The sequence below is a fragment of the Aotus nancymaae genome, unplaced genomic scaffold (genome assembly GCF_030222135.1).
Source record: "Aotus nancymaae isolate 86718 unplaced genomic scaffold, 86718_ANA_hifiasm-v0.15.2.pri h1tg000007l, whole genome shotgun sequence".
Classification (NCBI taxonomy): Eukaryota; Metazoa; Chordata; class Mammalia; order Primates; family Aotidae; genus Aotus; species Aotus nancymaae.
The window spans coordinates 48,446,863-48,469,529 of record NW_026988418.1 but is presented as its reverse complement, the minus strand read 5'-3'; the positions used below and the strand labels follow the sequence as shown (position 1 = coordinate 48,469,529).

At 38.2% G+C, this 22,667-nt stretch overlaps 1 protein-coding gene across 1 annotated transcript in view; it reads left to right on the top strand.

Annotated features, from left to right (window-relative positions):
- The window catches only part of ZNHIT6 (zinc finger HIT-type containing 6), a 74,740-nt gene extending 57,886 nt beyond the window's left edge, over positions 1 to 16,854 (top strand). The window contains exon 10 of the mRNA XM_064372589.1: positions 16,814 to 16,854. Within this exon, the coding sequence (XP_064228659.1) occupies positions 16,814 to 16,839 (26 nt within the window). The 3' untranslated portion in view covers positions 16,840 to 16,854. The remainder of the gene's footprint in view (positions 1 to 16,813) is intronic.
- The last annotated feature ends 5,813 nt before the right edge of the window (positions 16,855 to 22,667 follow it).

Here is a 22,667-nt window from a genome sequence, read left to right as displayed (position 1 = left end):
TGACTTGGTCCCAGCCTAGTTTTATAACTTGCTCACGCCCTCACTCACTCTCCTTTTCAAAGTACTTCAGTCACACAAAACGTCAAAGACCAATTTCATTTTGCATGTAGGTATACAGTTTTCCCAGCACTTTTGATTTTTCCTTTCAGTATCTTTTCCTCATTGTGTCTTGGTAGCTTTGTCAAGGGTAGTTGCATGGGTTTATTTCTGGGATCTATTCTGTTCCTTTGGTCTATGTGTCTTTTTTGTGGAGTTCAATGCTGTTTTGATTACTATAGCTTTGTAATATATTTTGAAGTTGGGTGGTGTGATGCCTTCAGTTTGTTTTTTTGTTTTGGCCACTCAAGCTCCTTGGTGGTTTCATCAAATTTTAAGATTGTCTTTTCTTTCTATTTCTGTGGGGAAAAAAGCCATTGGAGTTTTTATTAGGATTACATTGGCTCTGTAGATTACTTTGGGTAGTATGGAAATTTTATGAATATGGTTCTCTTTCCATTTATTTGTACTTCAGTTTCTTGCATCAATGGCTTGTAGGTTTCAGTAAACAGATTTTTTACCTCCTTGGTTAAATTTATTTCTAAGTATTCTATTGTTTTTAATGCTATTGTAAGTAGGATTATTTCTTTCTTTTTCAAACAGTTCATTGTTAACCTGTAGAAACCCAACTGATTTTTGTATTTTGATTTTGTATCTTGCAACTGTACTGAATTTATTAGTTCTAACAGTTTTTGGTGGAGTCTTTTGGGTTTTCTATATCATGTCATCTGCAAAGAGACTATTTTACTTCTTCCTTACTGATTTGATTTTATTTTTCTTGACTAATTGCTCTGGCTAGGATTTCCAGAACTTTGTTGAACAGAACTGGTGAGTTCTATTCTTTGTTGTCTTGTCTCTGATCTTAGCAAAAAAGATTTCAGCTTTTCACTGTTAAGTATGATGTTAGCTGTAGCCTTGACACATGTGGCCTTTATTATGTTAAGATACATTCCTTTCATACCTAATTTGTTGAGAGCTTTTTATCATGAAAGGGTGTTGAATTTTGTCATGTGCTTTTTCTGTATCTGTTGAGATGATCATATGATTTTTGTCCTTCATTCTGTTAATGTGGTGTGTCTAATGTATTGATTTGCATGTGGCACCATCTTTGTATCCCAGGGATAAGTCACATTTAGTCATATTATATGATCCTTTCAGTGTGCTGTTAAATTCAGTTTGCTAGTATTTTGTTGAGAATTTTTGTATCTAGGTTCAACAGGGATATTGTCCTTTGAGTTTTTCTTTCAGTGTTTTTATCTAGCTTTACTATCAGGGTAATACTTTTCTCATAAAATATGTTTGGAAGTATTTCCTCTTCAATTTTTTGGATGAGTTTGAGAAGAATTGGCATGAATTCTTCTTTAATTATTTGGTAGAATTCAGTGAAGTCATCTGGTCTTTGGCTTTTCTTTGTTGGAAAGTTTTTTATTGCTGGGTCAGTTTCCTTACCTGCATTAGTCTGTTTCTATTTTCCATTTCTTCATGATTCTGCCTTAATAGGTTATATGTTTCTAGAATTTTGTCCATTTCTTCTAAGTTATGTAATTTGTTGATGTATAATTGTTCATAGTATTTTCTTATGATTCTTTGTACTTCTTTGGTATTAGTTGTAATTTCTCCTCTTTCATTTATGATTTTATTTATTTGAGTTCTCTTTTTCCTTGACTAGTCTTGCAAAGGTTTGTCAGTTTTCATTTATCTTATTTAAAAATATATTTTTTTTCTCTTTTGCTATTTTATTTATTTCTGCTGTAATCTTTATTATTTCCTTCCATCTGTTAATTTTGGGCCTATTTTCTTTTCCTAGTTCCTCAAGATTTAAACTTAGGTTGTTTGAGGTGTTTTGTGTTTTGTTTTTGTTGTTTTTTTTTTTCTGTTAGCCATGAGGTGTTCTCATCTTTTTCTTAATCTAAGTATTTATCATTATAAACTTTCTTCTTAGAACTTATTTTACCACATCTTATACATTTTGGTATGTAATGTTCCCATTTTTGTTTTTCTGAAGTTTTTTTATTTTTCTTTTTTCTTTTCTTTGACCTATTCTTTGCCTCAGGAGTGTGTTGTTTGATTTTTACATACTTGTGAATTTTCCAATTTTCCTCCTTTTATTCATTTCTACTTTTATACCATTATGGTTGAAAAAGATACTCAATATGATTTTAGTTTTTTTTAATTTGTTAAGACTTGTTCTGTGGCCTAACATATCTATTCTGCAGAATGTTTCATATGCACTTGAGAAGAATGTGTATTTTGCTGCCATTAGATGGAATATTCTGTATGTCTGTTATACAGGTCCATTTGGTCTATAATGTTGTCCAGATCTGCTGTTTTCTTATTAATTATCTGGATGATATCTCTGTTGTTAAGGGAGGTGAGCTGCTAAAGTATCCTATTATTCTATTCCTTTTTATTTCTCTTCATTCTGTTAATATTTACTTTATATATTTAGTTCTTCTGATGTCAGATATTTCGAATTGTTATATTTTCTGACTGGACACAGTGGCTCTATATACTCAGCACTTTGGGAGACTGGGGCAGGCAGATTACTTGAGGTCAGGAGTTCAAGACCAGCCTGGCCAACATGATGAAACCCCTTCTCTACCAAATATACAGAAACTAACTGAGTGTGGTGGCACATGCCTGTAATCCCAGCTATTTGGGAGGCTAAGGTATGAGAATCACTTGAACCCAGGAGGCAGAGGTTGCAATGAGCCAAGATTGCTCCAGTGCACTCCAGCCTTGGCAACAGAGCAAGACTCTGTCTCAAAAATACAAAAAACAAATAAATTGTTCTATTTTCTTATTGAATTGACCCTTTAATCACTTTAATGACCTTCATTGTCTCTTGATAATTTTTTAGCTAAAGCCTATTTTGTCTGATACAAGTATAACCTACACCCTTTGATTACCATTTGCAAGAAATGTCTTTCCATCCCTTCACATTTGGCTTTCCTATTTCTTAAAAGCTAAAGTGAGTCTCTTGTAAGCAGCATTTAGTTGGATCTTGTTTTTTTAATCGTTCAGCCATTCTATCTTTTGATTGGAGAATTTAACCTATGTATATTTAAAGTTATTATTGATAGGTAAGGACTTAATATTGCCATTTTAATTGTTTTCTTACTGTTGCGTAACTCCTTTGTTCATTTCTTTGTCTCTTGCTGTCTTTCTTTGTGACTTGATGACTTTTGTGGTGGTATGCTTTGATTCCTTTCTCTTAATCTTTTTTGTATCTACTACAGGATTTTTTCTTTGTGATTACCGTAAGTTTACATAAAACATCTTATGGTTGTAAAAAACTTATAAGCCTATAATAGCATCAATTGCATACCAAAAAAATTTGTACTTATACTCTCTGTCCCCCTCTTCCGCATTTTAGGTACTGATGTTACAATTTACATTTTTTTAATATTGTATACCCATTAACAAATTATTGTAGTTACAATTATTTTAGTATGTTTATCTTTTAAGTTTATACTGAGATAAAAGTTTTTACACATCACATCAAATTCACCAATATTAGAGAATTTTAAATTTGACTATATATTACCTTTACTGGTGAGTTTTATAGATTCATGTTTTTAAATTGCTAGTTAGTATCCTCTCGTTTCACCTTGAAGAATTTCTTTGGCATTTCTTATAAGGCAGGTCTAGTGCTAACCAACTCCCTTAGCTTTTGTTTGTATGGGAAAGTCCTTTATTTCTGAGGTACAGCTTTGCCAAGTATTCTTTGCTGGCAGTTGTTTTTTAGTATTTCGAATATGGCCCACTCTTTTTTGACCTCCCAACTTTGTGCTGAGAAATCTGTTTATATTTTTATGAAGGCTCTCTTGTATGTGATGAGTTACTTTGCAGTTTTCAAAATGCTTTGTCTTTGACTTTTGGCAATTATTTGCTTTAGTAGACCTTCTGAGGTTCAACTTATTTGGGAACTTTTGAGATTCATGAATCTAGAAGTCCAATTCTCTCCCCAAATTTGGGGAGTTTTCAGCCATTATTTCTTTAAATAGACTTTCTGTTCCATTCTCTCTTCTTCTAGAACCTATATAATACATACATTGTTTTGCTTGATGGTGTTTGATTAAATCCCTTAGCCTTTCTTCACTCTTTTTTATGCTTTTTTTCTTTTTTCTTTTGTGGCTGGATAATTTCTAATAACCCATTTTCAAGTTAACTGATTCTTCTGCTTGATCAAGTCTACTAGTGAAGCTCTGTTTTGGATTTTTCACTTCAGTCATTGGACAGCAGGCTGTTTGTCCTAGCATGTTTAGCTCCTGTCTCGAATCTTTTATCCATTTTACATACTCGGCTGGTTTGGGCATAACAATTTCAATCACTTCAATTAGTTTGAAACCAACTGATAATTCTAACATGAGTTTCTTTCATTGGGTTCCAGGATATTAGTATCAAGTTTGTTTCATTGTCCATTGTGAATTATGCACTGCTGAACTGAGTACTGCTCAAAGCTGTTTGAGCAGACCTCAGGTAACATGGCTGTCTGGTGTTACCTGGTGAAGGGGGCCCATGTGGAAAGGATATAAGGATGCAAAGACAACTGTTAATGACTATCATGTTGACATTATATTGAGCTGCAGTATGAACGTGTGTTTGGCATGCTGATGAATTCAACTGTAGTCGTTGGGCAGAACACATTTAGGGAGTCCAGCTCAGGGGGAGGATTATGATAACCACAGGAGAAGTACAATTTCTTATTGAAAATAAGACCTGTTGGAAATCTTGGGAATAAACTCATAAATGGAAATGGAGTGGTTGGAGAACATCCATGAAAACACCAAAGCAGACAAATGAAAGGCCTTGAAAAACGTGAGCCTTAATTTCATGGCAGAGAAGGAAGTGTTCATGCTCTGAACTATACAACAAAGGAGACGTAAACCGAGCCATGTGATTGTTTAAAAAGGAAGTTTCCTATCTCCCTCAGGTAATACAGAGACTATCAAATAATGGTTTCATTTTTTATTTCAGAAAATGTTACTTGTCCCAAGTTTCTGCTAAGCACTCTAGGTTATTTTTACTCTGAGAAGAGATTGTCACACACCACCTCTTGGTATCACGATTTCTTTGGGCTTCTTCAACAGTTGATTATAGTTGAAGTCCATATGGTATGAATCTGTGGTGCAAAGACAGTCCCTAAAGCCCAATAACTTCTATTTTTCCAAGAGCCCTGTGGTCCAACCCTTGACTGTGCTGTTCTGTGTTCCTAAAGAAAAACAGTAGAGTCCAATCCCTGTGTTTTGAAGTATTGGTGGTTGGTTAACCAGATGCTGTGTGTGATGCTGTGCTTTTAGGGTTTTTGCCAACAAAAAAAGAGACAGCAACTTTTTCCATGTTGCTGACAGATTGGAAGGTGTTTTTCAAATTCTCTGCTTCAGATCTCTCCCTGGAAAGGTTGCTCAGTTGTTTAGCCAACGTCATTGGCCTCTGTAGCTAGTGCAGATTAGAAGCCTGTAAATTGTTTCTGCCACATTTGGACCCTCAACAAACAAACTTCCAAGCACTGGAAATGGAAACCTTGAGATAATGAGGAAAGCCAAGTGAGAGTGAGCAGCCAGTCTTTCAGATGATGGACTCTGTAAGAAGGAAGCTACTGTTTATGGCTGACCTGCATGTGGACCAAAGGGAGAGAAGGATCCAGATGTTCTTTTCTCACTTTCCTAGGTGGCAAGAAGAGCATTTGTAAGGATTGGTTTGATGTTTTCTTTTTTAAGCAGTCAAATTCTCCTTTCCCCTGACCGATATATATGTTCCTTAGGAATGTGAAGGAAGACAAGTTAATTCTTAGCTACTTTAGCCCATCAAAAAGTACTTTACTTAAAATCCTGTAACTTAGCTCACCCAAAAATACTTTAAATATTCTGTAATCTCTTAAATTTAATTTAGTATTTCTCCAGAGAATAGTAAGGAATCTATAAAGCTTAATCCAAGTGGTGGTACAAAGTCTAACTTACATTTAAGTATATTGTAAAAATCTGTTGTTGGCTACCCAACATGCATCCCACTTCTTCTGGTAACAATATCTTAAGTTCCCCCAGGCTGTTCTCAGCCATCTGCTTTGGGTGGGATTGAGCCCAACCTAGCTCCTGGATGGGTTTTCATCAGCTAAACTGACAGAGCATGCCACTCTTCTGACCATATGTTTGGTTCAAAACTGCAGGTGGCCTAAGCCAGTGCAATCTGAGGAAACCACAAAAATAGAGTGAACAGGCATAGACTCTCCTCTGCTATAAAGATGTAAGGCTTACAGTGGGTTAGCTTTTTACTACTGTGAGGAGAGCCAGCCTAAGACTGGTGACAACTCAGAGGAAGCTGATTGGATTCAGATTAAGCCAAGCCATCTATCCCTATGGAGCATTCACTTACATTAACTAATACATTTTTTTTTTTAAGTTTTAGTAAGTTGGGTTTTTTTTTTTTTGGAACTCTATCAGACCTTGACACCAGGAAATAAAGTGCCACAAGTGACAGTCTCTGGATTATAGAAATGGCTGAATCAAGATAGTAAGAAGAACCTATGTATCTTAGACTAGAACATTAGTAAGAATTAGATTGGTCTATAAAAGAAATATAATCTTAATTGTCCCTTTCAGAACACTTTCTGGAAGTTGCACACAGCATTTTTGCTTACATCTCATTTGGCCACATGGCATTCTTACTTGCAAGGGAATGGAAGGAACTCTATTCTACATAGCAATGTGTCTGACTAAAAACTGTGGATCTTCTTTCTAAGGGGAAGTATTAAATGGTTATTGTAGGACAAGTAATAGTCGTTATCACACTTGGCCATTGGCAGTTATTACTTTGTGGTAGTATAATGGTTGGTTATTCTGCTGTCTAATGTATGTTAGTGCCTTCAACCCATATGCCTCCTAGGCTGCAGCACTAAGGGACTTGGACAAAACATTCAAACTGTAGGAACATAATGGTTACAGTTTGAATCCTTTGTAAATCTTGCAAGAAAGGGACTGATTTACTTTGAAACCAAAGCCTTTAAAAACCAAGAAGAAATGAAACGAGTTTGCAACAAGAAGCACTTTCCACCTGTGACCTACAATCCAAGTCGACTGAGAGCAGTGATCTGAATCTTTGACTGAATGGAAAAGCCATATTTCTTCCTAAAGTTAATTTGAGTAAAAGAGAGAGAAGGGAGAAGTGCAATAAGACAAGATGGGGGCCTGGGATAAGTGTGATTCATCAAAGTCTCTTCTATAATCCTCTTGTTATACCCTCCACCCTGTCAAATGGGACATCCATACCCCTTGAAAAGATGCAGCTGCTGTATAGCCTTCCAGCAAAGAGAAAGCAGCTGTTCCTCCTCTCTCCAGTTTTTTGCTTTGTATTGCTCCGAAACAGAAGCCAATATGGAGCCATTAATTATAGCCATCTGAAACCTGTATTATAAATAATAATTTAAAAATTAAATCAAGTAGATCTCTAAGTTTTATTAAAAACCCATCAAATTGACCAGAGTGTTGGTTGGGGTTCTCCAGAGAAATAGAACCAATAAGATGCTTATATATGGAGAGAAAGAGATTGATTATAAGGAATTGGATCATACAATTATGGAGGCTACCACATCCCAAGATGAGGGTTTATTGGCAAGCTGAAGATCCTCAAGAGCTGATGTTTTTGTTCAGACTATCAGGAAGGAAGAATCCTCTCACTTGAGGGATGGTCTGCATTTTTGTTCTATATAGATCTTGAACTGTGTGGATGAGGCCCACTTATGTTAGGGAAGGCAATCTGCTTCACTGTCTTCCAATTTAAATACTAATCTCTTCCAAAAGTACTCTTACAGAAACCCCAGAATAATGCTTGACCAAATGTTTGGGCACCTTGTGGCCTAGTTAAGTTGATACATAAAATTAACCATCACAACCAGAAACATATCGATGGGAGCCAACTAAAATCATGAGGGATTTCTATCACAGAGAAACCCCCAGCTCTGAAAACAATATTCTATGATTGTCCAACCGCTAAAATCAGTCCTCAGAGACCTAGTCCCCATCATCCATACACCTCTATTTACACCAACAAGCAGTGGGCTGCTGAAGCCATGCAGCCCTCTGAAGAGGCTCTCACACAGAAATAATAGTAGATAAGGGAGGTCCTCTTGGAGAGTGAAAGCAAGACAGCCTCAGTTCTTCATTTCACTGCAAAATAGCAAGACTTGGCCATTTATGTCCACAAAGACTGTAATATGTATAAGGACTGATGGCCACTGGATGTTTCACATTCACATACTTCTCTTTGCAATTAGGAATTTTTATTGCAATTCTGTTTTCTCTCTCTTATTATTTATAAGTGTGGTTAAAATTATTTACCCACATATCACTGAACCACAAAGAATCTTGACATAATTTACACACTGACACAGAAATATTGGGCTTGGATCTAGCTTCAGTAACCAGATGAGATTTTATATTTTTTCCCTTTGGGGAGGGAATGTGATTGTTGTATGTGTGGAAGTTACAGATTGATGTTAGGCAGCCAAAGGCTAGACTGTTCAGCATTGCCTGCTCCTTCTATCTAGTACTCAGAATTTCTTTTGAGAACCATTTCCACTCATTCTCAACTATATTGTTTGGTTGGATTGATACCCCCATCTCCATTCTATCTTCTTAGCCACAGTAATGGATTCAGGGATGGAAATGTAAATCCATACCAAAGAGAGCTTTTAGACTTTTGCTAGAAATACTGGAACTCAGCCGCCTTTTCCTCATTGGGCTTACTTATGTGGAGGGACGTGAGCTTTAGAACTACTGTAATCATTTTTGGTGCCAAAGGGAGAGCTAGCCTGAGAATCAACCTAGAAGCAGAGTAGAGAGATGGATCCTAGTAAAAACATTTTGCCTCATTTTGTAGTCATTCTGGAGTGCTCTCATTTCCAACAACAAAATTTCCCATGTGATCTAGATGATGTGAGGAAATGCAAATGAGCACCTCTTTTAAGTGGTCTTTTCACGTTTTCCAAAGTCCTCTCCTCTACAGCTGAAATCTGCAGAACCACAGGATCTATAGAATCTTAGAACCAAAAGAACCATAAAGATCAACTAGTTTAGGGCCTTGCAGTGTGCCTCAGAGGATAGGCAATTGATTTTTAGATGCTTCACGAACATTTTTTTATTTTAATAAATATTCTTACAGTGAATCCTAGAAGAATATAACTAGTATTTCACATCAAACCTGTGAAGTTACAGGTTTTGACTTTTATTGAAAGGATCAAACCTGTGAAGTCACAGGTAATGTTTTTATTGAAAAGAATATTAAAGCTTAAAGAGATAAATGACTTTTTAAGGGATTGCCCAGTTGGTGAATGAAGGGTGAGGATATTAAATGTGGAATCTTTTAACTGGAAGGAACCCTAGAGATCATGAAGTCACCTCCCCACCCTTCCGCCACTTCAATGTCACAATTCTCTCCAAAGCATCTCTCAAGTGGTTTTCCGGCCTCTACTTGAATGAATACCCACAATGATGGGAAACTTATCATTTGAGACAGTGCATTCCATTTTGGCAGTTCTGATAGAAAAGTTTCCCTTATACTGAGCTCCTTCAAATTTCTTTTCATTTGGTTCTAGTTCTCACTGAAGCCACTCCTTGCCTTCAAATGTGTCAACACAGTTACTCTACGTGACTTCTCCTTACAGAAACACACACACACATGCACACACAGAGTCTATTTTCATGGACTGTGGGTTATTAGTTTGTGTGTGTGTGTGTGTGTGTGTGTGTGTGTGTGTTTTGTTTTGTTTTGTTTTGAAATGATGTTTCACTCTGTCATCCAAGCTGGAGTGCAGTGGCACAATCTCAACTCACTGCAACCTCTGCCTCCCGGGTTCAAGCAATTCTCCTGCCTCAGCCTTCCAAGTAGCTGGGACTACAGGCATACACCACCAACCTGGCTAATTTTTTAATTTTTAGTAGAGACGGGGTTTCACTGTGGTGGCCAGGCTGGTCTCTCCACCTTGGCCTCCCAAAATGCTGGGATTACAGATGTGAGCACACTCAGCCTGGACTGGTTTTTAATCACTTCATTTCCTCATCATTCTCTTTTGATTTAATATTCAAATATCCTTGTACCATTTAAAGCTTTGTGTCTTGAATAGAACTTAATATATTTGTAAGGTAGAATTGGTCTGGAGCTATCCACCATTTGTCCTGGACCTTATGTTTCCATTAAAGTAGCCTCAGATCACCACATCCCATGGTTGACCATTGAGTGGCAGCATCCATCTTTTTTTTTTTTTTTACCATCATTCCATAGTTAACTGGCTGATTAACTGAACTTCAGTTCACAATTCCTTCTTTATTCTTAATCCTTTTCATTCCATCATTCCCGTTTGTTGAGATTTTGGGGGGGATCTTGTTTCTATCAGCCAATTTATTAAATCTGAGAATGATAGAGCATGAGGACTTCTCTAGAACTAATGTAACTAAAGTAACTTCAGGAAACATAAAAATGTAGAAAATGAATAAAGCAATAAACTTATGGAATCTGGTACTCAAGAGATTGATGTAGCCTGAATATATTAATGAGCTTAAATGGATCAAGTAGAGATTAAGAGATATTTAGGAAATTATTCAACTTTTAAATATAGTGTCCTGACCTTGTCCTGACAACATCACTTCTGGTAACTATCAGAGACAGAACATTGATTATACTAGTCAAAGATCTAACTGAGCATGGAATTTCTAAGCAATTTCTCCCTATGCAGAAATAGAACTGTCTTTGGCCCTGGGAACCAATTCAGTGTACTGGTTAGAGGAACTGGTTTGAGAGTTAAATGGAATTAAGTTCAAATCCTGACTCAAATCTTGACTCTTGAATTGAGTTCAAATCTTATCCTCTCAAAAACTGTCCAGCCTCTCTAAGCTCAATGAGCCAAGAAAACAATATGGCTTCTATCTCATAGGCTTATTTTAAGAATTACACAAGATGATATGTCAAGCATTTGGCATGTAGTAAACACTCAATATACTGTGGCTATAATTGGCAAATTTATTGATACACACACAAAATAATGAGAAATATTGAAAATAAAATTAGGCTAGACTGTCCGTTATGACTTTTGCATATTTTGGTTTGGGCAGTTTCTGTTCTGAAGTATGTCAGTGAGGATACTCTAAATTTGGTGAAGAAAATTCCCAACCCTCTTAGGCTTTCTCTGTTGGAAGGAGCAGAGTTATAAAAGGTTCAGAGAGCACCTTTGATGATGGAGAGAGCAGAAACCAGCTGGAGATGTTTCCTTCACCAGTAGAGTAAACACAGACCTATCTGGAAGGTGCAGAAGTGTTCCTTCCATTAGGAGGCCAATCTGAGTGTCACCTCCAGAGGCATCAGAGTCCTTATAGACTTGCTATCTAAAGGAGTTCTAGGGGACTATAGACCTTAGGAGTGAAGAGAGAGAAATGAAGCAGATGAGTTGTTTCTGTGTTAATTTGTTTTTGCATTGCTATAAAGAACTACCTGAGACTGGGTAATTTATGAAGAAAAGAGGTTTAATTGGCACAGTTCTGCAAGCTTTATAGGAACCATGGCTAAGGAGGCCCCAGGAAAGTTACAATCATGGCAGAAGGTGAAGGGGAAGCAGGCACATCTTCACATGGTAGATCAGGAGAGAGAGCGAAGGGGGAGGTGCTATAATTGTAAACAACCAGACCTCATGAGAACTCACTATCACAAGAACAGCAAGGGGGATGTTGGCCTCTATGATCCAGTCACCTCCCAACAGTCCCCTCTTCCAACATTGAGGATTACAATTCAACATGAGATTTGGGTGGGGACACAGAGCCAAACCCTATCAGTCTGATGTATTATTTCCCAACCACTGTGATTTGCCATCCCACCTGAACACAGTTTTTTAATGTAAGGAAGTTGCTGGGTACATGAGTCATCTGGGCGGGTACAAATTTCTAGGGATTACACTTTCAAACTCTGACTGGACTTGTGAGAGTTAGGCAAGGTGGCCTTGCCTGATCTGTTTATGGTCAGGCAAGAGGTCTTTTCTTAAAAATTAAATACTAATTTTTTAACATTCAGGAAAATACCTGGCTTCGTGCTCTATGAAATATGTAGCTTCAGTTGAATTCCCTTTTTTTTTTTGAAGAATTTTTAGATCCAGTACTTTTCTTTATCACTGAACGAGCAATCAATGCCTAGTTATCTATCTATGAACCTAAACTATAATGACTCTCAAAGGCACCCAGATTTATACCTTCTGGTGACCCCATGATTTATAGTAACTCACCCACTCCTGCCATTCCCTGGTTTATTGAAACAGGAGTACTGACAGAAACTTTATGTACTTGGACGTTTTTAGGCTATTTAATTAGTCACTCATTTCTAGATATTCAAAGGGCTGTATGTGTGTGTGGTTGCATGTGTGTGTGTTTTCTCGTTAGCCACACTGGCTGTTGGATTTGTTGTTGTTTTTTCCATTTGCACAAGGTCACATTCAGAGCTCTTCCTCCCTTAGGAGAGTTGCACATTCGTCACTTCATCTGCCTCCTATTTCCTCCAGTTGGGATCACACAGTCCTTCCTGAGGTATTACCATTTTTCCATTTCTTCTTTGCTCCTTCCTTTCTTTTAATAACTCTTGGAGACAGGGAGGCACCTTGTAAAGTTAATTTCCTCCAAAGCTTTCAAAGCAAAGGCATCTCTCAGCCCAGACACCACCACCCCTCTCCACCCCTCAGTGATGGCGCACACCCCTCCTGACAGCCTTAGTCACTCTGGGCTGTGCCCACCACCAAGCCCCAGCTCTGTCAGGCACAGTGAATTGCTCTGTCCTGTGGCTCTTAGGTCTGGGGTGGGAACTCTAAATGAGAAGAATCTCCTTATTTATCTCTTTGGTGCCTTCCTCCCCCTTTACACTTCCTAACTGTGCTCCCTGCTTTCTGCTTCTCTCTGGTACTTTCAGGACTCATGGGCTGGCTGCCTGCCTGTACCAGGGATGGCATTTCCTCTTCTGAGGCCTGTGGCTGCAGCCACCCAGCTCCACCAAGCACACAAACCTTTGGAATTGCTGTGGCTTTGCTGCCTGCCTACTTGGAAAGCAAGGGCAGTTTTTTAAACACCCCTTTAGCTTCTTGGGCAAATTTTTTCTCAATCCTATTTTATTTATGCGAACATGATCTGTGGCTTTTGAATGTTTGCTTTTGAATGTTTGTGTTAACAGACTAAGCTGAAAGCGTTTCCTCTCACCGGAGAGAGGGCCCTGCACAGCTGGGGGCCAGGCTGCTCAGCTCAGGCAAAAGCTATCCCAAGAGGAACAAGTCACCAGCCAAGGAAGTCTGGAAGCTCAGAGAGGAATTCATTGAGGTCTTTATGGGCAGCAGCGGTCAGAACTAGGATCATAGACTGGGCCATGAAGCTCAGTAATTTCTTTGATTAATAGGAAGAAGTAGACCGGAGACACCTAGATTTTTGCAAATATATTTTTCAAATTGTGCATATATTTACCGAAACTCTATGTGGTTTTCAACTGCTTGGGTGTCTAATCTTTCGCCCCATATTCCTAGCCTTCTAAAGCACTCCTGGCAGTATTAAGAACTGGCCAGGCACTGTGGCTCATGCCTATAATCCTAGCACTTTGGGAGGCCGAGGCAGGTGTATCACAAGGTCAGGAGATTGAGACCATCCTGGCTAATACAGTGAAACCCTGTCTCTACTAAAAATAAAAAAATTAGCCGAGCATGGTGGCACCCACCTATAGTCCCAGGTACTCGGAGGCTGAGGCAGGAGAATAGCTTGAACCCAGGAGTCGGAGAGTGCAGTGAGCCAAGATTGTGTCATTGCACTCCAGCCTGGGTGACAGAGTAAGACTCCATTTCAAAAAAAAAAAATAAATGCAATAGAAGAGAAGAATTAATGTAGGGTTCCATGAAATACAGAACTCACAGTTTTTGAGGCAAAATATTCTAGAGTTTCTTCATTTAAAATATGTAAGTTCAGTGTTGCTGTCCCTCTCTGTTCAATCTGGACTCTCCTTGGTCAGTGTCTTCTAACACTTTGGCCCTGTAACCACTGGTGACATCACATGCTGGATCTCTCTCCTGAGCTTCAGATTTAGATACTCGATTGCATACGTGATATGAGAACTGCACACTTGACTTAAGAATTGCACTTGTGCTCAGACTGACCTGACGGTAATTCATCCTTTACTCTGCTTGCCCTCTAGCCAAGGCCTCCTGGGTTACCCATTGTAGTCACCATTTACTTGGCCACTCATGCCAGAAATATCAGTTATCTTTGACTCTTTCCTTTCCTGTTTCACTGCCACTCCCACTACCTCACTCCATTCATTCTACCTCAGAAATATCTCTTTATTCTGTCCACATCTCTTTACTCTTTGGCTACCAAACTAATCCAGGCTACCATCTTTTTTTCATCTAGCTACTACACTGGTCCTCTGACTGGCCTCGTGGCCTGGTTCATTTCCCCTTGCAGTCCATTCTCTATATACCAGTTTGCGTAATGTATCTAAAATATAATCTGATCATGTTTCTTGCCTGCCCAAAAGCTTTGGGTGGCTTCCTGTGACTTTTCAGATAAGATCTAAAGTCCAACTCCAGCTCTGCTTACTCCTTGCAGCCTCACCAGGGAAGAGATGTCTTTCCACTTCACTGCTATTTCCTCAGCACCTAGGACAATGTCTAGCACAGGGTTGCCCTCCATAAATAGTGGTTGCATAGAAGAATGAATGAATAGATGAAACACAGGATTTCTACGCATTTGAGGATAATTAAGGAGAATGGAGAATGACTGAAAGTCAATATGAAAACCTCTCAGGGTAGTTGTTCTAAGACTAAAATGTTTTGATCCCAGGGATGGCAGAGTGCAACATACTTGAGCAAGCATTGCACAAACTGTAAGGAAGGAGATGGTCTCCCTTATTCTGTCCCTGGGCTCCTATTCTGGGTATGGGCAGCATGCTGCCTATGAGGTTATCTACAGGAACTGTAGGCATTGACAGGTTTACAAGGTGAAGAGAAGAAAAGGCAATTGGTAAGTTTAGTGTAGGGATAATTTTGTTTGGTTTGTTTTGTTTTCTCTGACCAGCATCCATTTCACTTCCTGACAATACCCCAATTTCCTTTTAAAGAAGGATCTCTTTCTGGTTGGATTTTGTCTTTTGGGTCTGTCCTTAAAAGCCTGGCTTCCCTTGAGGCCCACATTAGGCCAATTAAAGGCTTTCCCCTAGAATTAGACTCTTAAGCACAGAGACCAAGAAACTTAAAACATTTGCCGTGTGGAGGTGACCTGCCAGCCATATGAGACTAGGGTAGTGGTTCCTGGTGACCAGTCACCCATTAATTAGCACAACAATGGGCTCCTGATAGTCTCCTAATAATTTTTTTTTCCATAATTTGGTCAGAGTTGTTTCTCTTACTTGCAACTCCTAGTGTCATCATCAGAATATTTGCACACCAGGGCCTGTTGGGGGGTGGAGAATGAGGGGAAGGATGGGTCAATAGGTGCAACAAACCACCATGATGCACATATACCTATGTAACAAACCTGTACGTTCTGCACTTGTATCACAGTGTTTTTTTAGAAGAAATTTTTTTTCTTTGAGTCCAAAACTCAAATTCAAGAAGAAATTTTTTAAAAGTAAAAAAAGAATATAGTTCTCTTGTCTTTCAATACTTTTGGCTATTATATGAATCCCAGAATAAACATCAGATGCAATTTGACCTTGGAGGTTCAATTATGGCTGGTTTTCCTAATATGGAGATAAGTAACATTCCAATGTGAATCTTCTTAGAAATTAGTAGTTCAAAATATCACTATTTGGATTGGTCATCTGTATCTAAAAGAAATAAACCAAAAACCATACTTTCAGCTATGTCTTTTATTGTAGGCATAGTAAAAGGAATGACTGAAAATGAGCTCAATCTTACTACTGATTGGGTAACTATAAATGAAAATAAGTAGCATGCTCTTGCCAATCAGTTCTATCAAAATTAAAGCACTGACTGTCCACTGTTGGTAAGAATGTGAACAAAGGACAATCTTTGTTGGTAAATCAATAATTGGTCAATCTTTCTGGAAGGCAATGTGGCAGTGCCTATCAAAATTCAACATTTATACTCTTTGACTCAGCTGTTCTACTGTTAGAAATAAGAGCCAAAGGACACAGGTATAAGAATCTGATATTTGGCCGGGCGCGGTGGCTCACGCCTGTAATCCCAGCACTTTGGGAGGCCGAGGCGGGTGGATCATGAGGTCAAGAGATCGAGACCATCCTGGTCAACATGGTGAAACCCCGTCTCTACTAAAAATACAAAAAATTAGCTGGGCATGATGGCGCATGCCTGTAATCCCACCTACTCGAGAGGCTGAGGCAGGAGAATTGCCTGAACCCAGGAGGCGGAGGTTGCGGTGAGCCGAGATTGTGCCATTGCACTCCAGCCTGGGTAACAAGAGTGAAACTCCGTCTCAAAAAAAAAAAAAAAAGAATCTGATATTTATTTATTTATACTAATTTATACTATCAAAATATTAGAAACAATATAAATGCTCCTTAATAGGCTGAACACATTAAAGTATATGTTTACTATGATTTCATGATTCACTCTGCAGCCATTAAAAAGAGTGTGGTTGGTCTGTATATATAGAAGTAGAATCCACAATATATTAGTTATAAAAAGCATGTTACAGAATAATGTGAGTAGAAAAATTCTTTTTTAAAAAACAAAGCTATACACAGACTTTTTGTGGTATGTGTGTATATGTAAATATTGTCTGAATGTGCATAGGAAAGATCCAGAGGGATTCATACTGAAGAGCTACCAGTGCTTACTCATGAGGAATGGGAGAAGGAGCAATGGAATGAGAGAAGAGAGGGAAAGAAAGGGAAGCTCGATTTTATATTTTATGTACTTTGATATTATTTGAATTTTATTGCCTTTGTATTACTGCTGTAGTTTTAAGTTTTTTAAACTATTTTTGTAATTTTAAAAAGACAAAAAAGTAATGAAGATACTAAAATATAAATAAATGATCAGAAAGTAGGCAAAATAATCTTTCCAGAGATCAGAGGTGGTTTTTAACCCATTCATCTAGACAAGAGTTTGACTATTCCCAGCCATGCCTAGGATACAGCTGACTTTCTGTAAGAGGTAACCACCCAGGCAGTCCAAAGGAGCTTGTCCTGGAAGGTTTCCCTGGCCCACATGGAAATCAACCCATACAGAAGTTAGAATTACACATTTGATTGTTTTTATTGGCTTTGCACATCTTACCTTGAATGCCTCCTCCTTTTATCCATGAATATTTAATTTGCCATCCTGTCACAGCTGAATCCAGATTCCTCTCTGTCTAATGAACTTAATAATTGTGCCATGGGAGTCTACAGACAGTAATCAGAGCCTCTTTGGTTCATTGAAAATGTCATGCTACCACCAAGTTCCTGGTTTGCATGCTGCCTTGTTTGGGCAGAAAGTTTATTTATTTATTTATTTGTATTTTACTTTGTTCCAAAACACATGATATGTCCAATACACTATGTTTTAAGAAAAGAAAATGGGGATAAGAGAAAAATAAGGGTATTGAAATAAGATAAAGCCACTAGCGAGTTTAACACAAAATATACATGCTACCTAAAGTTTTATGTACTTATTAAATTAAGGGTAGTCCACAAATTTGGTTCTGAGTTTCCTAGTGACCAATGTAAAGTGCATCATTAGGTACAAGTGTAAAGTAACATTCTTGTTTTTTTTGTTTTTATGTTTTTGAGACAGACTTTCACTCCGTCACCCAGGCTGGAGTGCAGTGGCGTGATCTCGGCTCACTGTAACCTCCAGCTCCCAGGTTCAAGAGATTCTCATGCCTCAGCCTTCCAGGTAACCGGGACGACAACGACTACTACTACTACTACTACTACTACTACTACTACTACTAATTTTTTGTACTTTTAATAGAGATGGGGTTTCATCATGTTGGCCAAGCGGGTCTCAAACTCCTGGACTCAAGTGATCCACCTCTATTGGCCTCCCAAAGGAGGGATTACAGATGTGAGCAACTGCGCCCTGCCACATTCTGGTTTTCTTGAGCAATGAAAGGAGAGAAATTTCAGTGAGTCTGAATATATAGCTGAGAAAACAACAACAGCAACTATCCTACTGTAACCTAATAAACTTGAGAGCCGAATCCTGACTAATATCAGGTGTCAGACAACTTCCCAATACATTCCAAAGCCAGTAGTTTCCTTCTTTCATATGAACTCCTTTGAGCCACTTGGTCCCCTGTGAATTGTGTTCTTCTCTCCAGAGGGTCGCTTGTCCCTTCTCAAAACCATAAGCCCAGGGAAGAATGCTACTTTGTTCAAGTTATTTTTTATTCTTTTGGAACTTCCTAAAACTCCTGTCATGTGGTTCCAAGTTTAACCATAGTCATTTTGGACATGATTTTGTTTCCACAATGCTGTATGTCAGCAACCACAGAGTGAGCTTCTTGTATTTTTACATCAATCTGATACCCTTTGTTTATTTGTTCCTCAGGTTTCACTTTCACTTATGTAATGGGTTATGGCATTTTTTGGTCATTACCTCATCTGGGATCTCCTTATTCTTTGTACCTCCTGATGCGTCATCTTCTTGACTCTACTCCCTTGGATGTCTTGGATACATTGCCCTCAGCTGGTGGGTGAGAATGGGTGGGAGCCAGATTGCATGATGACTCCTCCACCCTTCCCCACACAAGAGCTGCCTGGGTTTGTCACCAAATCATTTTCTGTACTCATTCTTTTGGCATCTCTCAGAAAGCACATTGGCTTAAAACTACATCAGCTACCAAAGCATTAGGTTAGGCAGGCCTGGAAGAACCTAGGCTCCACTTCTAAGTTGGGCAGGGGGCCAGGCAGCGTTTTCTGAACTCAAGAGCTACACTGACCCTTTTCCCAAAGAATCTGTAACTGGAAGTGCTCAGTCCCCTACACATACCCCTATTCAAGCCTATGCCACAGGTAGATCTTGAAGGAAACACAAGTCTCAAAATATGAGCATTCCTTGGTTTAGGGTCATTTTCCTGAGACCTTCCATATTCTGACATACAGCTGTCTACTTGGACATCTAATGGGCATCTTGAGCTTAACATGTCCAGAACAGAACTCCTATTTCATGTTCCCATCCCATCCCCACCCAAGTGTTACTCTTCTATTCTTCTTCATCTTGGAAAATGGCACTACTATTCATCCAGCTGCTCAATCCAGAAAATAGAAATCATACTTGATTCCTCCTTCCCTTTTCTTCACCTTTTCTGTTGTCTCCTTCAAATACGTTTCTATTTTCAACACATATCTAAATCCATACACTTATCTCCATACTCATGGCCATCACTCTAGCTCAAGCTGCTGTTGTTTCTTGCATGGACAACTGAAGTCACTAACTTCATTCTTGCCCCTACTATATTCTGTTTCCACAGAGTAGCCATGGTGACAGAGCACATCACTCCTGTGCCTGAAACTCTCCAATGACTTCCTGTTGCTCTCAAATTTATTTATTTTTTAAAATCCTATTGTTTTGCCTACCTCTCAAACCACATCTTATACAACTCTCCATGTCACTCACTGAACCCAGACCTATTGGCTTCTTCTCAAAAATGCCAAGTGATTTCTCACTCAGGGCCTTGGTACATGCTGTATCTTCACTTGGAATACTTTCACTTCACTTCTTATCATTGTGGTCTCACTTCTTCAGTGAAATCCTATACCTAGTATTACTATTAAGTAGCCCTTTTATTTCCTTCATTGCACTTCTTATAATTTGAAAGTATCTCATTGTAATTTGTTAATTTGTTATCTCATTTTAATTTGTTTATTATTTGTTATTTTTGTCCAGAGCACAAATTCAAAGAAGATAAGAACTTTGCTGTGTTCACCACTGTATTTCTGGTGAATATTTTTTTAAATAAGTAAATATATGAAGTAAAGGACAAGCAAATGCTAGAGGACTTGTGTCAATCCAACTCAAAGAACATTTATTTATTAGGCATCTAATAGGCACTAGCCAGGTGCTCTACATTCAAAGACCAAACTAATTGGTTTCTTATCCTTAATTCTGGAAACATTATCTCTAAATATTGCCTTTTTCACATTAGATTTTTTTCTTCCTGTCACTTTAACATTTCATGTTTCCAATTTATTTGTGCCCCTGCTCTTTTCTCAGTAATTTCTTCACATTTATCTTCCAGTTCCCTAATTCTCTCTTTACTTGTATCTTCTCTGCTTTCACTCATTCACTGTTTCTAACTTTGATGATGATTATATATTTTTATTTCTGTAAGTACTATTTGGTTCTTTCTTTATTCTGCTTGGTCTTCTTATATGTTATTTTTTCCCTTTCCATATTCATATTTCTTTTAAATTTGAAACAGTTTATATAGGATAACTGTTATGTAAAGTCTAATTCTGTTCCTCATGGTTTCTGCTGGTAGCTTGCTTCCTAGTGTGGTTTGTAATTTCATATTGTGATCTCATGTTCAGTGGGGCTTTCTCTGTTATACTCCTATGAGGCCTGGGTGGCTGTCCCTCCAGATAAGATCTGCCTCTGCCGGGTACCCTGGGATGCTATCAACCCGAAGCCAATTTAAACTAATTTTTTCAACTGAGGCTTCTAAGATCCTGTAGGTAATATAAATCCAAACCCTGAACCTGTGTTTGGGGAGGTGTATCTGTGATTTTAACCTCTTATGAGCCCAGGCCAAGACTGACAATATATTCTTGTTTTTCTTTATTGCAGATAAGCAAGTTTCCTTTTTTCTTTTTTTTTCCTAGTCTGCCCTTTCACTGAGTACATATTTCTTTGTGAGTCTCACTTTTTTATGCAGTGGTCTCAGTTCCAACTCTCCATTTTTTGAAGGTACTAAACCTTGGCTCCTGTTCCCCATAATGCCCTTTAAACTGAGCCTCAAAGCTAGTAAGATACTTTATTACTTTATTAATACTTCCCAGAGCAACAATAGCTTTAATGGCTGTTTACTATGCTGGATTCCAGTCCCTCTTGTGTGTGTGTGTTTGTGTGTGTATGTGTATGTGTGTCCCCTTGGGGATTTCCCCAATTTACATCATAGTTGAGTAGGCATTTGAAAGTATATTTTATCTATAACATCCAGGCATTTTGTCTGCTTTATAGCTAGAAACACAATACTTCCTACTGTCTGTGAGCATGTGATATCATTCTGGGAGACATTCATCTTATTGCCTACATTTATTGAGTTTTTTTCTGTGCGAAGCAGTAATAATCAGGTGCACATATAAAGATAATGATGAGAAGCATGCCTACAGTGATGTGATGATACAGAGGTAAAAGAGACTAATAATAGAGACTAATTTCGATAGGAGATCTGGGAAGATTTTGCAGATTAAAAACAAGTTGGAGCTGGATAGTAATAATAATATCTTAACTTTTATCTAGTGCTTACTCTGGACCAGCCATTGTGGCAAATACGTCAACATATATGGTGACCTTTATCCTTAGAACAAAGCATAAAATTGGTACTATTCTTATCATCCTGATTTTACAACTGAGATGTAGAAAATTTGAGCAATTTCCCCAGAGAATACAGAGAGTGATTGGCAATACCTGCATACAAATTCAGTTTGAGCCCTGATTGAAGGCTTTTAAGCTATTATGCCATGTTGTGCTTGAACAGAGAGGCATTAGGGGAGGGCATTCTATTCAAACATAGAAGAAGATAATGATTACCTCCTAGAATATTGTGAGGATTATTGTTAGATAATATAAGAAAAGCAGATATCACAGTGCATACTACATGATAGGCACTCAATAAATGCCTTTCTTTCCTCTTTAACTTGTTACCACCAAGTCGTCCATAAATTTCTTTAGGGATGGGACCATGCTCTATATGAAGACATGCCTCACCCCTCAAGGTATTGATTCGTGATTAATACCTTGACTTATTCATTGATTAAATTAATATGTTAATTAGATTGTGGTTTTGGAACATAGATTTGTGTTGCAGTATAATTCTCAAAGCACTTTTACATCAATTGGCTCAATTTATCAGCACATCAATCCTTAGAGGGAGATAGGACAGATGTCTGGCTTTAGTGATAAATATGAATTCTGCTGAGGTAGGAATAGATCAGTGCCAGGAAAAGGGTGAGTATGAACTATATACAACTGGATAGAAAGAACAAAAGGAGAAGACCCCAAATGTGGGAGTCTGGGAAGTCTCAAGAAGGAGGTGGTGGCAGCAGACCAGGCTTTTGTTCCTGACTGATCTCTTCAGTTCCAACCCTGTCATCAGCCAACTAAGAGAACTTGGATAAAGTCTTCAGTTTCTCTGAGTCAGCTGCCTTATCATTCAGGCATCACTCTGTGCTTGGATCTGGGTCTCCACGTCCTTCATACTTTATCATCAGTTTTCCGCATTAGACTGTGAGCTCCCTGAGAGCAGATATTCCTTATTTACTTGTTGTAACTCCAGCATTTAGTGCATGCTTGAGTTATAGGAGCATAATATCTGTTGAATAAATTATGAATAAATAATTTGGATAAAAAGAGAAAAGAGGAGAAGAGAAAAAAGGTCAATGTTATAGATGCAGACCTAAGGTACCAAATAGGAAACAAAGCTGAGCCAGAGAGATGG